The 14,864-nt window shown below is 40.0% G+C and overlaps 1 protein-coding gene across 9 annotated transcripts in view; it reads right to left on the reverse strand.

Moving 5' to 3' along the window:
* Positions 1–444: 444 nt before the first annotated feature.
* The window catches only part of SPATA13 (spermatogenesis associated 13), a 162,758-nt gene continuing 148,338 nt past the window's right edge, over positions 445–14,864 (reverse strand). For 8 of the 9 annotated variants that reach the window (XM_082781574.1, XM_082781573.1, XM_082781579.1 and 5 more), the window contains 4 exons: positions 11,513–11,642; positions 10,440–10,812; positions 5,761–5,835; positions 445–4,511 (listed from right to left, as the gene is read on the reverse strand). In XM_082781574.1, coding sequence (XP_082637700.1) covers positions 4,330–4,511; positions 5,761–5,835; positions 10,440–10,812; positions 11,513–11,642 — 760 coding nt within the window. In that variant the 3' untranslated portion in view covers positions 445–4,329. The remainder of the gene's footprint in view (positions 4,512–5,760; positions 5,836–10,439; positions 10,813–11,512; positions 11,643–14,864) is intronic. The other variant, XM_082781576.1, reaches the window with a different exon arrangement.

The following is a 14,864-nucleotide window of genomic DNA, read 5'->3' on the forward strand; positions in this document are numbered from 1 at the left end:
AGATTTCAGCAAAATATGTTATTTTGTTGAAGCTACTGTGTCTCAGTGAAACAAAAATGTTTAACACAGCCTTCAGCAGGAGGGACTTTTCTCCACCAGCCAGAGCAGCGAGCTGAACCTCCAACTTTTACTGCCAAGGGGTACTGTAGAAGAGGACAGCTAGGACAAGGGAAAGCACAATGAGAATAGCTGCATGTTGCTGGGACAGTAACAAGGATGGGTTTTGCCTAAATATTAAAGCATTCAACCCTGGAATGGGGTTCGGTAGTTTGCTAAACTGTATTTGTGCTGGGAAGTACTGTAGCTGTTACTGGGAAATCAACAGAAGATGGTGTAACTTTTTTTTTCTTTTTACAATAATAAAATAAAGATAGTTGAGGCATGTTTGCCTCGCAGAAGAGACTTTGTAGACAAAAAAAAAAAATCCAACACTTTTAAAACTGTACAATAAAGTTTTATAAGACCCAGCTGAGGAACTTCAGCTGTACATTATTTAATTAAAACATGTACAATAAGAGAAAAATAATGGGAATGTAAGTTCGTACTTATTTCCAGAAAATAGATTCATTTGACAATGTTCCAAGAGTAAATAAATCTTGTAATGCAATTACTTCAGAACAAATACACATCAAGTTACTGCAGTCCTATACATAGTGTTTCAGCCGTCAACAGCCAATTCATCTGCTCTGTAGCCAGGACATTTGATTTACAACGTGTAACAGCACACAGATGGTAAGATGCACAAAGCAATGGATGCAAGATAAAATGTTACAAAACACTTGTCAAAATAAAATACATATGCAAGTCATCCCTAGTATTTACAACCAATTGTTTTAAATTAGAGATCATTCAGAAAGCATCTCCTACAAACAAATGCCACATATAGAAAAAAAAAAGAAAAAAAAAAGCAGAAAGGCAGTCAAAGAAAGATACTGTGTTAGTTATGGCTAAAGACCTTTGGCTCCAAAACTCTGTTATAATTATTTTCAAAAGACAACTAAAATGTGGAACATTTGAGTAGTCTGTCTTTGAACTCCTTTATTACACTGACCACTAAAACTCAACATGAAATTTAGCATGGCAAGAGCCACTTGTAAAACAATCTTATTATTTTATACATCAAATGCTCTGAGTTAGATGCAATTATGGTTTGGCATTCTCCTAACTCAGTGGGAACACATTTGAGGACAATTATATTTTACTGCATCTCATGCAAAAAGTCTGAGGTTTTCTGCTCAGCAGGCCATCAGGAAGGCTCTGGCTGTGCTTTAGCTAAACGAGGCACAAATATGCTTAGTAGTTGCCCTAGAATATTTTACAGTAACTTAAAGCATGCAAAAGCGAGAGGAAAAGACACCTTTTGAAAAGTTTTGTCATCAGGAGGATCAGGACTTTCATGTTCTGCTCAAGGGAAGAGGTGCTAGAATACAAACTTTTACATTTTATTTGCAACTCTTTTCCCCAGAGACTCTGAAGTCAGGCCGACCCCCAAGTAAATATTTGCCCTAATTGTTGGATAATTTAATTGTGTGTTTTCATTTAATTATAATTTGATTAAAAGATAATGGTGTAGTCTAAATTTGACTGTTCTTATCATATTTTATCAGTCTTGCTGCATAGCCAGCACATTCCTTGACCAATAAACATATAGCCCAATAAAATGCACATTGTGTTGGCATCCTTGATCTATCGAAGATCAGACTGCAAAGAAAGACACAGAGAATATTATGAAACAACCACATCTATATGTAGGGCACTACTTATAAAATGGTCCTGAGTAATCTGCAACACGAAACATTTGCTTTTTCTCTGAAATTAAGTTCTCTTTGTGAAAAAACCTGCTGCATCCAAAACCATAGGCAAACATTTCTGTTCATTTTTAGGGCTAAGGCACCAGCACTACATGGGAAGAGCCTTTATGGGCACTGACATGTCAGAAGATACATCAGAAAATCTTTTTTTCAAAGACAAATATCTAAGTATGTGTGGATCTCATAATGTCTTCAGGTCAAGCTGGGTGTGCACTGCAATCCAACTTTTTTTAAAACCTAAAAGAAATCTTTCAAAATGGGATTATGAAAAACAAAACAAAACAAAGTCTCCATTTCCATGGTACATGCACCACTTTGATTTGCAGGCCTGAACATGGCAAGTACCCACAAAAATGAGTATATAAGAAACACAAAAGGGTTGCTCATTTCAGTGGAAGAGCATGGATCCGTGCCTGCTTTTGGAAGTCTGTTTCTTCTGTTTAAATTAAGTATTCAGAATTATCTTAAAAATAAAAATAAAAAATTTGAAAGGAGATGGCTTGTTTTAAAAATGAAAAGGAAAACAGAACCCAGACAGCTCTTTTTCACTAACTTTCCTGTGCAGTGTCTTTAAGCTGAGTCATTGAAAATGTCAGTGCATATTTCCAGTTCTTAGCTGTTTCAGGTCATCTTCCATTGCTATGGAAAAGCACAAGCAACGAAGTTCACTACGCAGTGAACGATTTGGCTGAGCATCACCAGACTTTGCATTATTGCTGAGCTATATACACAAGGCATTTGAAATGTACAGTTGTCAAAGATGTCAGTCAAAATCAAAACTAGAAACCTGGGCTTTGCAGAAGTTGCCACATAGTTATTAAATCACAAAATCATCAGACTAGTGGGCTTCACAACACTGACTATAAATAAAAATAGAGAGGTAACAATAGTAGTAGGAACAAATACATGTTTAAAATAAGGCTTTTTTTACATCATTTTTAAGATGCCTGGCCCCTAGCCCATTGTTTGTTCTTCATATATTACAGATTCATGACAAAGCTGATTGTGTCCCTTGTCAAGAGAATACTCTTGGATCTATCCTTATCATCTAATAATGCCCCTAATCAGCAGCATAGGATATCTGAAAGACATTCATAACAAATCAGTTCTGAAACATATGGAGTTTTTCTTTCCTTCCATATTACCAGCAGTCTTGTCATCCTTAGTGAGTTATCAAGCAGAAATGATCAGTGCTGAAAATACCGAGATCCTGTTTTCTTCTTGGTGGCATTTTAAAAGTTAGTCTACCAAATCAACTTCATGTCATGGGCCAATTATTTCGATGCAGATCAGGTATTGCAGACGCTGACCAGAGCTGACCTTGCTCAAGTCAGGTCCTTCCCCTTCCAACACAGACTGATGATTCTGACACAAAAATCCATCGCAGGTCCCTCCCAGTAAGAACTTCTCTGTCTTAGTGAAGAAATAATTGGTCACAACCCACTGTTGATTGCCCATGTAGAAGAGTCATGGATCCAGACTGCTTCAAGAACTTAATGGAGATATTTACATTACCATTCATCCATTTTCTAAGTGAAGCTATATGAATAAAGAGTATAAAGCGTGAGAACTATGCAACACAGGCAGCAGTCAGAGGTCAGATCGTACTGTCTCAACTCCGACTTTGTACATTCACATTATCTCCAATAAAAAAAAAAATAAACAAAAAATACTTTTTTTTCACAGAGAAATAAGCATACTGGAAATACAAAGAAGCGTCTTCCAGGCTAAGAGGTGAGCAAAAAGTGATATAAAAGCTCTATACTGAAGAGCATACATGCAAGCAGTACATTGCTCTGACTGAAAGAAATCAGAGATGCCCTTGTTTCCACTTGTATGCAAGAAATGCACACATCGTTGCAGTCCGTTTTGCACTCTGTCCATGTTTCTACATGACAGAATAAAATTTCCCCGTTCCAATCTGGAATATGGATAAGGCCTTGTGGGACGTTCTCCTGCCATTTGGCAATTTAATAGAAAAAGAAAGGCAGGGTTAGGGTCCACCAAATTCTGCATCACTGTGCTAATCATATGGGATCTGTCCACCCGATTCTCACAAGTGGCCCCTGCCCAGTTCTCCAAAAGGAGAAAACTCTCCCAAGGTTCCTTGCTGACATACCCTTAAAGAAAAACTCCTCCCTGTCCGAAATTTGGCCATCAGCATAAGGTTAAGAAAAATGAAATGTTGCAATGACCTGCATGATTCCATCATTACTTCAACCTAACTAAGAAACAGATCCAATACTGCTGCTTTAGAGTAACAGCAAGTTGTCTTTGTCAGAAGGGGAACCACTCTTCATCAGCAATGCTGGCACCTGGCAACATTTACTTCAGAGCAGTGCTGAGGAACTTCATTCTTCTTCTAGACAAAGGTGGTACTTCTGGCTCAAGGGAGCCTAAGGTTTTTCCTCCAAAACTGGAGATTCGCGGAGCTCAAATAAGCTTAACTGTGTCTCCAAGGTCCTTCCTTGGAATAAGTCTCCCCCTGTGCTAGTGTCCTTCCCAGGCCCCCGGCCTCTCACTTTTTGAACGGGGTGAGTTTGTTGAAGGTGTGCCAGAAGAGGGATGGCTTCCGCTTGGGTTCTGCCAGGGCAAAGACCTGCTGCTGCGGGATGCTGGTAGGCACGGTGATGTGGCGCTGATGGATGGGATGCAAGCTTTGGTGTGGAGGAGGCATAGGACACCCGTTATAGCTTACACCTGCAACGGGAAGGAGTTAAGAAAGCGTATGAGACAGCTAGCACAGTGACCAATATGGGGGGAAATTCAGCATGGCAGCATGGAACAAAGCCAATAGTCAGTAAAGCCAGAATAAATTTTGCCATGATGTTAAATGAAAGTGCTACTAGATGTTACCTTTTCTGCCATTACACTTTTCAATTGCTGAACTGATTTGTCTTAAGAAGAGAGTAACACCAGTACAAGTAACATTACAGGATTACCAAAAAATAGGCAGCAGTTTCACAAAGCCTGACAACAATGTTTGCATGGGTAAATTTTGATATTTCAAAGGAAAAACATTTTTTAAAGCACATCCTTTTACTGTAGTTAGTTCTAGGATAAGGCTGGGTAAAATACTGCTGCCAATGAAAAAGCATTTCTTCAATTTGGAAAATATTTCTGCAGGCTAAGGTTCTTAGACTTTGACCTTGGATATTCTGAACAGAATCTACTGATCACAATTTTTAGCCACTCCCCTAATAATCAAGACAGGTTTTTACAGATATGGTGTGATTGCAAAAGAGAAAATGCTTTGATAGCATTAATCCCAGAGAGTAGGGATAAATTAAGTCCTTTACTCCTAAATCCTGGCTTGGTCTGTTCCCACTTGTTCTATTTATTCTCTCACTACCCTAGAGGTTACCCAAATGTGACTTAAAGATGGAAAGACAAAAATCACGTTTTCTAAGAGAGGAAAAAAAGAAAGGTTTCCAGAAAAACAAGTTTCTAATCCATTACTGTACACTTTTATCAAATTAGCAAGAGAGGATAGGAAGAAGCCATTTTGAGTGTGCTATCATGCACTCAGCAACATGCAGCTAGCAGAAAGGACATGAGAGCATTTGAAACAGAAAGCATGGTATGACTAAAGAAGAAAAAGCTGTCTGAGTAAAAGCAAAGGAAGGAAACTGTAACCCTCATTTTGAATTTAATCTCTGCGAGCACTTTCTTACAGCCTTAAATATAACACTTGCTGTGCCTATTGTGTTTCTTCTCCAGTGAAGTGATAATACTCGCTGTCCGAAGGAGATGGGGAAGCTCATTTCATAGATAGTTTACAAAGGTATTTGAATTTGAAATTAAAATATGAGCTACTCTGAATAATTTGAACTCCATGTAAACCCAAGACAAATTTTTAAAAGATTCAGGAATTCAATCATTGCACTTTTCCCCAATACTAAACACACTGGAATAAAATAGGAGTGTGAAGCTGCTCTTAAATACTCACCTTTCATTTTTCCATGCCTTGACTTACGGGCATTCTGCATGGCTTGTTTCTTCTGGTTTTCTGAGATTTCCATTCCTATGCAAAAGAGTAAATTAGGGCAATGGTATAAAAATATTTCAATCTAATGTTTGATTACATTAAATCAAAACTAATAGGTAAACTATTTTAACCGTTTTTTAGTAATTCCAAGTAAATCTTAACTTTGGTAATTCTAAGTAAATCCTTGGGTAAATTTTAACCCAAAGTTTTTAGACTTATGTTTTACTTCACCATGTAATTTTAGCCAGTTTCACTGGGATAAGAATAAGAACATGAATTTGCCAGTAAATAAATAGCAAAAGTTTGCTTTACAAATTCATAAATGGTAGTCACTAAGTGCACAAAAAAATTCTTTCTACAGATAACTCTAGATAACTACAGATGGGAAAAAAAAAAAAAAAAAAAAGAATAAATTAGCAAATTAGCATTTCTGAAAGCTACAAGCCACCCAGCAGTAGAGCACAAATACAGATTCTGTTTCTTTTTTCAGGCAATTTGAGCTAACTTGGGGTAACAAACTGAAGTCACTGGTACTGCAGTAGTACAAAATTGGTCCAAGTAAACCCCTAATATCTTTATGTTTGAAATACTCAGTCTTATGGCAAACCTTGTATTGTTCTGTAAGGGGATGCGACCTACTTTCCTTCCACCTTCTCATTGCTTCACCCTCTGTGTTTAATGTATTTATTTGCTCATCCACATGGAATAAAAGATTTGATTTTAAAAAAAACTAGCAAAGCTTTCTGTGGGCTGAACAAACTCCACGATATTATCTCACATCAGTCTTCATAAACTCTGTACTTTTGTAGGGCATAAAGCAGAAATTGTTGTAACTACTTTGCACAACCCTCGAGTGAACGAGATACCAGGTGGACATTATCTTGTTTATGGTGTGCCCAGTGTATGCCAAGGAACTGCCGTTAGCAGCACAGACATAGCAGAAGGCTGCGGAGGGCAGCATTCCCTCAACCCAGAGGACTCAGCCTCACGTCCTCTGCCAGACACCAAAGCAGGCTGTGATGTGGTCGTGGCTGCCATCAGACTGGGGCTGGATCCCACACTCTGGTTTCTCAAGTACTTGTTTGCACAGTTGCATGACTTATATGATGCTATAGTGTGTGGCCAACCCTATGTCTATGCTATATGCTACCACATGACAAGTGTGACTGATCCGTGCTGAGTACAGAGAAGCCAGACATCTGCTAGGAAAGGTAGCCAAGTGTCTGGTGTCATCTGGAGCCCACGCACAGGCATTCTGCTTCCCTCTCCCTGTGTACAAGACATCGGCGATATATGGATCTGCTTTGTTAGCACAAGCAGACAACAGGGGGCATGGGCTCTCACTCATTTCACTCACATGCACACAAAGAACACAAAAACTGCAACTCCAAAGTAGAATAAAGAAGATGATTTGGTTCCATTTTGCATTTGCCTGCATATCTCTATACTTTTAAAATTCCTTTAATTTTTTAACATGAATTTACAAAGAAGTTACTACAAATGATAGCATCACAGAATGGTTGGGTTGGAAGGGACCTTAAAGCCCACGCAGTTCCAGCCCCCTGCCATGGGCAGGGACACCTCCCACCACACCAGGTTGCCCAAAGCCCCATCCAGCCTGGCCTTGAGCACCTCCAGGGATGGGGCATCCACAGCTTCTCTGGGCAGCCTGTGCCAGGGCCTCACCACCCTCTGTGTAAAGAATTTCCTGCTTATATCTAATCTAAATCAGCCTATTAACTTAAAATACAACAGCATTCAGCCATAATTTTGGGGTAGCAGAAGTTTCTTTTATTTTATTCTGCAATTCTTTCCTTTATAGAAACAAGGAAATGGACAAAAGAAATGAAAGCAGTTTCATCAGCACAGATCAGACCACTGTCGTAGGGTTACTATTAGTGGCTTGGAGAAGGATTTTCTGGCCATGGCCTTTTCTTCACACGTATTCATAAAAGCTAAGAAAAGCTAGATATGGTTTGGGAGACAATGACCTGACCAAAGTGTTTTTGAAAATAGAAGTAAAATGCCATTTGAAGAGTATGTGTTTGTTCTCAGAGTGGTTAGATTAGAGGCTTTATGCAAACTCCAGCAAGATAGCTCACAAAATCAACAAGATAAATTTAAACCTGAGGTTGAGAATACTGGAGCTTTTCCACTGGTTCTGGCTAAAGGAAATGTTCAATTATGCCAAAAAGAAGAAATTTTATGGAAAACAAGCAGTCTTCTGGGTAGTGGAGAATACATCCAAGCTACTGAAACTCACAAGACCGGATGGACATTGGCTATTACAACTCAGCTGTGTTTCTTCTGGTTCAAGACACCCATGCCAAAAATGGTACTACTAAATCTGAATAATGAGTATAATTTGAAAAGCAAGTTTCCAGCAGGATGGATGTTACATGGGCAGAAAAGGCTACACACGCACGTGTCTTCACCATAGTGCAGTCAGTGCCTTAAGAACAGAAGCACTGGGGACCCTCCCTTGCAATCTTTGCTCTCAGCACCATGGAGATTTGTGACCTTGCCCTAAATAAGGGCTAGTGCTATAATGACAAATCTCATCCTTATCACTGCCACCACTGGTGAATGGCTGCCCCTTCTGAGTGTCGTATCTTGATTCTCATGAGTTCCGCAGTAGAATCTCGTGAGATCCCAGTAGAATAATGACATTTATATGACTGCAATTGCTACACCTTTGCAGTTTCCCCATGCTTGGGGTTTTCTGGAAGTGTGGCCTTCCACAAACGGAATGGGAACACCCCACTGCTGCACAAGACAGACCCACTGCTGCCACCAGCAAGCACTGGAGTGAACCTCAGAAGCATCCCAACACACAGCACTCAGCCTCATCAACATACTTGCCCAGTGCTCCATAAAAAAAACACTGCAGGAAGAGGTGTAAAGATTTGAAGAGCTCAGGAGCATCCCTCAGAAGGAATAGGAATGAAAAATGCTTAAATTTTATCTTCTTTTGTTCATCCCTCTTCACCAAAGGGCAAGAGCTGTGATTTATTCAGTGCTTACTGATCACGTTGTATGCTGGAGCTGAGGTTTTTAATAATTTTTGTTAAAAGAGGGATTGTTTGGGCATCATCTGTATGCTACTCTAGCATCTTCAACCTTCACCCTTTTGCAATATCTGTATGATTTTAAAGTTCCATTTAGGTGAACTGGTAAAGGCAGCCAATACCCTCTCCCAGGAGCACAAGATGTGTGAATAAGCTCTACACAGAGCAACTCATGAAAGTCATCTGTGTTGTGCCCAACAGGACCATAATATGATGAAACAGGGCCTGGAGCATCTCCCCTATGAGGAAGATCTGAGAGACCTGGGTCTGTTCAGCCTTGAGGAGAGAAGACTGAGAGGGGACCTAATCAATGTTTACAAATATCTTAAGTGTGGGAGACAGAGGGATTTGGCCGACCTCTTTTTAGTGGTTTGTGGGGACAGGACAAGGGGCAGTGGCCACAAGATGGAACCCAGGCAGTTCCGCACCAACATGCGAAAGAACTTCTTCATGGTGAGGGTGACGGAGCACTGGGACAGGCTGCCCAGGGAAGTTGTGGAGTCTCCTTCTCTGGAGATATCCAAGGTCTGTCTGGACGCCTACCTGGGCAGCCTGCTCTAGGGAACCTGCTTTGGCAGGAGGGTTGGACCCGATGATCTCTCAGGGTCCTTTCCAACCCCTACAACTCTGTGCTAATGTTAACCCCGATGTTCAGCACAAGAGAAGTTTGTTTTAAGATGTTTGGGAGAAGTTTAGCTGTGGCTGCTTCATTACTTAGTCCAGAGTCAAGGTGCTTGGGGTTAATTGCAGCAGCTGGTGCAACAGAAACAAGTTGAAATTGGTTTTAGAATATGAATTGGTAAACTTGAAAGTGTTTTTTTTAGCTTGTAGATGGACCATCTACAATATATTTGGACGAGATCTTATTTTTGTCATTGTTACAACAGTATCAAACAGGAGAAATCCTCTAAGATTAAAGGGTTTACATTTGCAACCTAAGGTTTATTCCTGTCTTCCTATTATTGTGGCCAGATGTTTTGAGTGAAACTGGAATATGAGATTTTAGCATCTTGTTTAAATTTTACGAATTTCTGAATTGTATCATCCACTTCAGTGCACTTCCAACTCTAATCTGCTGCCATCCACAGCCTGAAGAGCATTTCTTATGAATTATGCCACTCTCTTCCACATAAAGGTAAAGTCATAAAAAAAGTACAAATCTACAACTACTGCTATACTAATACAGTGCCCTTTAAGAACAGATATTTGAGCCAATAACTCAGACATAGCTGCTGGGATTTTGGTTGGATTTTTCTTACTGATAGGTCTTTGTGAGCTGCCTGTTGTCATATCCTACATATCACTGTACTCCACAATGCCCTAGAATGACATAGGTTACACTGTAACTCAGATACCATTTTTAGCTGCCCTGGACCTTTGGCCCACAATGACAGGACAAACACACCTGAACAGGCTTTGCTTACACAGCTAAAAGCCGTGTCAGGTAAGAATGAGGCAACAGTCCCGGAAAGCAGAGTGCACATCTGCACAAAGCATAAAAAAGGAGTGGAAAAACAGCAATATTCCCTCTTTGTTATTACCACCTTTTAGAGAGGAAATCCCTGCACTCACCCATTTCCTTATCTTCTTGAACTCTCCTCCTTTCGCTTTCGCATGCCTCCATCCATCTCTTCTTATCCTCTTGCTTTTTTGCACAGAACAAATGAATCTCTTCTGTTGCTCTGTTTATTATCTTAAAGGCATTCTTGACATTAATGTTAAAGTCTTTGTCTCTGCCATCTTCAGCGTCTACAAGTTCCATCTCATCCATGTCAATACGATCCTTATAATACAAGATGTCCCTCCTCAATAGGTCCTTCTTACAGAACACAAGCTGATGGTCAAAAAGGAAGAAAGTCCTCTGCTGGCTTTTGCCTTGCTTTGATATTTTGGTCAGTTCTCCTGAGTGGATGAGTTCTGAGCTCCTGGCTAACACATCTGGGCCCTAAGAAGATATATTATACATGTAGTAAGTAAATAATATTTCAAGATCTTACTATGTGCCTAACCAGTCTCATTTTACTAATCAAGTCTTAACTGTATTCCATTTTCTTGTACTTTTATTATTAGATCTGAAAATGCTACAGAATGTAAACAATTTTACACAGGCAAACTCAATGAATGTGATTCCGTTCGGCTTTATTTATGCATAAATCTGAAGGACACTTATTAAAGTCACTAAAGAGGGTTCAAGTTCTGATAAAACTACCATAAATCCAAGTAAGATTCTACAGCACCAGCATTAAAAAAAAAAAAACTATTGGTGTAGTCACCATCGTTGGGGGTGTTTAAGGAAAGGTTGGACGTGGTGCTTGGGGACATGGTTTGGTGGGTGACATTGATGGTAAGGGGATGGTTAGACCAGATGATCTTGGAGGGCTTTTCCAACCTTAACAATTCTATGATTCCTACATTCCAGCATCATCTCAAAGATGTTTTCGCATACTATGTGCTGCTCTTCCCGAGCCAAACAAGGTAATCAGTAACACAATCACTGCAAATGAAAGCGACAGGACTTTTACCTGAGCAGTGACCAGCTGAAAAGTAGACACTATAAACTACCTACTACGCAGAAAGATATATCCAATAGAGGACATGAAGTACTGTACACAGCACCTTTGACCAGGAAAGGGTCAGGCACTTACCTCCCAGTCTACTATAGACACTTGCCAGCGCGCTATCTTGTCTATGCTTTCCAATCTTCGTTTTCGCTCATTGATCAGGCATGCTACATTCTTCATAGCCTCATATGCAGCTTTTATGTTGTTATAATCACTGTGAAATGTAGGCATGTTTCAAAGATCACTTATGCAATAGGAATGATGCAATCAGAAGCTGTGACATGGTGCTATCGGCCTGCATTACCCATTTATCGCTCTTTTTAAAGTATTTAAATAAGAAACAGCTGATTCTCAGCTATCTTCAAGCTCACCTAACAGTCTGTAGAATTCAGTGTACTGATGTATTTTGTGCAGGAGCAAATTACTAATCTTGTAAGGAGGCAGAAAGAGTAGATCAATTAATAGAAATGCTGTGTCTACTGAAAACAATGGTAAAACTCCCATTCACCTCAGTGATTCCCACATTTCACCAAAATAATTTGTTTAAAAACAAAATCTGATGGGGATTTTATTGTGAAGGACATCCCTTTAATCGTGTTTAGCACCTATATTTTCTCCTTCTCATTTCCAAAGGTTGTGTCAACAAATGGGAACAGAGAACTTATGCAGGAAAGATACCAACAGCAACCTTGAACAGGGTGAGTAAGGCACCCAAGAACACGAGCACCAAAGAGAAAAATTAAAGGAGACAGTACTGTTAAAGTAGCCCAATTTTATGGAACAAGTGTGCATGAGCCAAGGCCATCACCTTCCCCTGTCTGCTCCAGATGGAATGCAAGTCTCCTGTACTTTTTCCACTGCCCTGCTTCCCTCCTTCTTTCCCTGAGCTCCTCATTTGCTTTTGACTGTACCCAGCCTGTAGGCAGGTTCTGGTTCCCCTTTGTATAACTTCTCTCCCTCCTTCACCTTCCTCAGATAGAATCTCTGAGAAGTGGGAAGGAAAGACTTATTTCTTGCCTTATGAGTCCCAGCTGTCTTCAATCCTTTATCACAGTGACTCTTGCAGAAAAGGGAGCCAGAGGTAGAAAACAGTATGAGCCAGGGGGTCAGCCTCACTGTCCTCTTTATCTGCTTCTGTCTTGGTTCCTATTTTCATCTGCCACTGCTGATGGATGCACTTCCCTTCTACATCTGCACATTGCTCTCTCCTCTCTCTGTTTATAGCTCTGGAAACCCTTTTCTGCCACCCTGTATACAAAAAGTGAGATTAACAATAACAGGATCCGTCTCATGTCAGGGAGATGTCCCACAGGGTGACCGCATGATAGCCACACTGCTACTCTTATCTCAGTTCCTCCTTTGTGGGTGTGTACACCAGTCCTCACTTGTTGCATAAACTGTGGCCTTCACAGAGGGCTGTGCACATCTTCAGTCGTGCTACTTAAAACAAAACAAAAAGCTCCAAAAGAATAATCTGACTGGAGCTGTGCCAAGGCTTTGCATGAGTGCAGGCGAGCATCTCTTGACACCGGGAGCACGGCCGTGTTTGCAGGCACCTCCGCCTGCTGGGTCACAGGTCAGGAGGGTGGCCACTGTGGGTGGAAGGTGGCAAGGGCTGTCTGACACTCCACCTACGGATTTAGTCACTCATGGAATAAGCTTTCGGAAATTAGCAGCTGGGAAACTGATAGCTGTCTCAATTGTCATTGCAGGGCTTTCCATGGGGCTACAGAAATGAACCCCTGAACGTCAAAAGTCCACAATCCTAAGGTCCCTAGCAAAAACACCATTGTTTCCAAGGGGAATTTTCTCAAGGTTAAAGAATTGCAGACTTCGGTCCATGAAACATTGCCTCAGGCTGTGCCTTGACTTCGAGCACAGGGGTCACAGTGGAACATTTTTCTTGCAATTGTACCAGATAAATAGGCAGACATTTAAAGATAAAATCTTAATTTAGTCAAAGAGTTAATCAGCCATGGGGTATACTAGGAAGGCTAATTACCTGCAACATCAGTTCTTACTTATCCCAGCAGAAAATCTAATGTCTGAACATTTCTTTTTCGCAAACAAGTGTTTTGGAGGAACCTAAATAAATCGCCCCTTCTAGTATGCAAGCTTCCTAGCAGACACCAAACAAAAAAGTATTTCTTGTGGGTTCAAAATATATCTAGTCACTTGGATATCAGTTCAGGTTTGTATGTTTCTGTGTTCTTCATACATAGCCAATCCCAGATGGTTTACCAGCTACAATTTACAGTTGCAGGTAGTAGAAAAACATTAATTGTTTAAATTAACAAATATCTCAAAGAAAAAATCAAATTCTGAGTTGCAGACGTTACAGTAACAATGTGCCCTGTACCCATTCTGAATAATACTTTTGGTTTCCTGGTCTGTGGTAACACTTAGAACATGTAACATCTGAAGTCATCATACACATTCTACAGGTTAACTGTCTAACAAGGGTTATTATATGTGTCACTCTAATGGAAGAATTCTTTAATTAACTGATAATTTCTATTTTCTGAGAAGCTGTTCCTCCACACTACATCTCCTGTCCTGTTAAGGTCTCCACCCAGATTTATATTTTTCTCTGATTTTCTTTATTGGCATTATTACAGTGAGTGGTAAAGACCCACCTTGGGAAGAGAGGTAAAAGGGAACATTATGCTTGGGTCTAGTGAAAAGTTCAGTTTTGAGAGACTGGGATCTTTACACTGAGATGAAAAGAAAAAAAAAAAAAAAAAAAAAAAAGAACAGTAGATCTAGCACGTATTCAGAAAACACGGTGAAGTAGCTCAGATAGGAAGAAGTTTACAAAGAGCGTAGATTACAAGAACCCTCACAGCAAGTTTTTAATGGAGCTGGTATGGAAATACTGATCTTGGGGAAGTATTCTGTATTTATTTTGGGGCAATAAGCATTAGTCTTCAAGTTACTGGAAGTACACCCTACATTTAGCAGAACTTTTCGTCAGAAGACCACAACAACAAATGCAAAAATACCTTGGAAATCTCTGAACAACAACATTTTGCTAACATGTTCTTATAAAATTTTGTTAACATTATTTGCTGTTTCCTTTGATTAATCATTCTTTCTTAGCTTTTTCCCTCTTGGTTCTCCCTGTGCTCTCACAGTTTGTAACTACATTTTCTAGTGGTTCAAGAACGAATTCATTCTATAACACCTTTCCTCTGCAGTGTTTATTACTAGTAAATTTCAAAAAACATTACTCTCAAATTTGCTCAGATTGTGTTTTTGTTCTAAGGCCCTCTGCCTTTTCATGTATCCACAACATTTATGCAGCTTCTCCCTTTCTTCTGTGGACTTCCTTCTTCTCTTTGACACAATGGCTTTTTCACTGATTTACAAATCCCTCCCTCCATCCTATTTCAGCACCTTCCTCCTTTCCTTTTCCCTCTTTCACTTATTCCTCATT

This window comes from Aythya marila (genome assembly GCF_965140915.1).
Source record: "Aythya marila genome assembly, chromosome: 1".
Classification (NCBI taxonomy): domain Eukaryota; kingdom Metazoa; phylum Chordata; class Aves; order Anseriformes; family Anatidae; genus Aythya; species Aythya marila.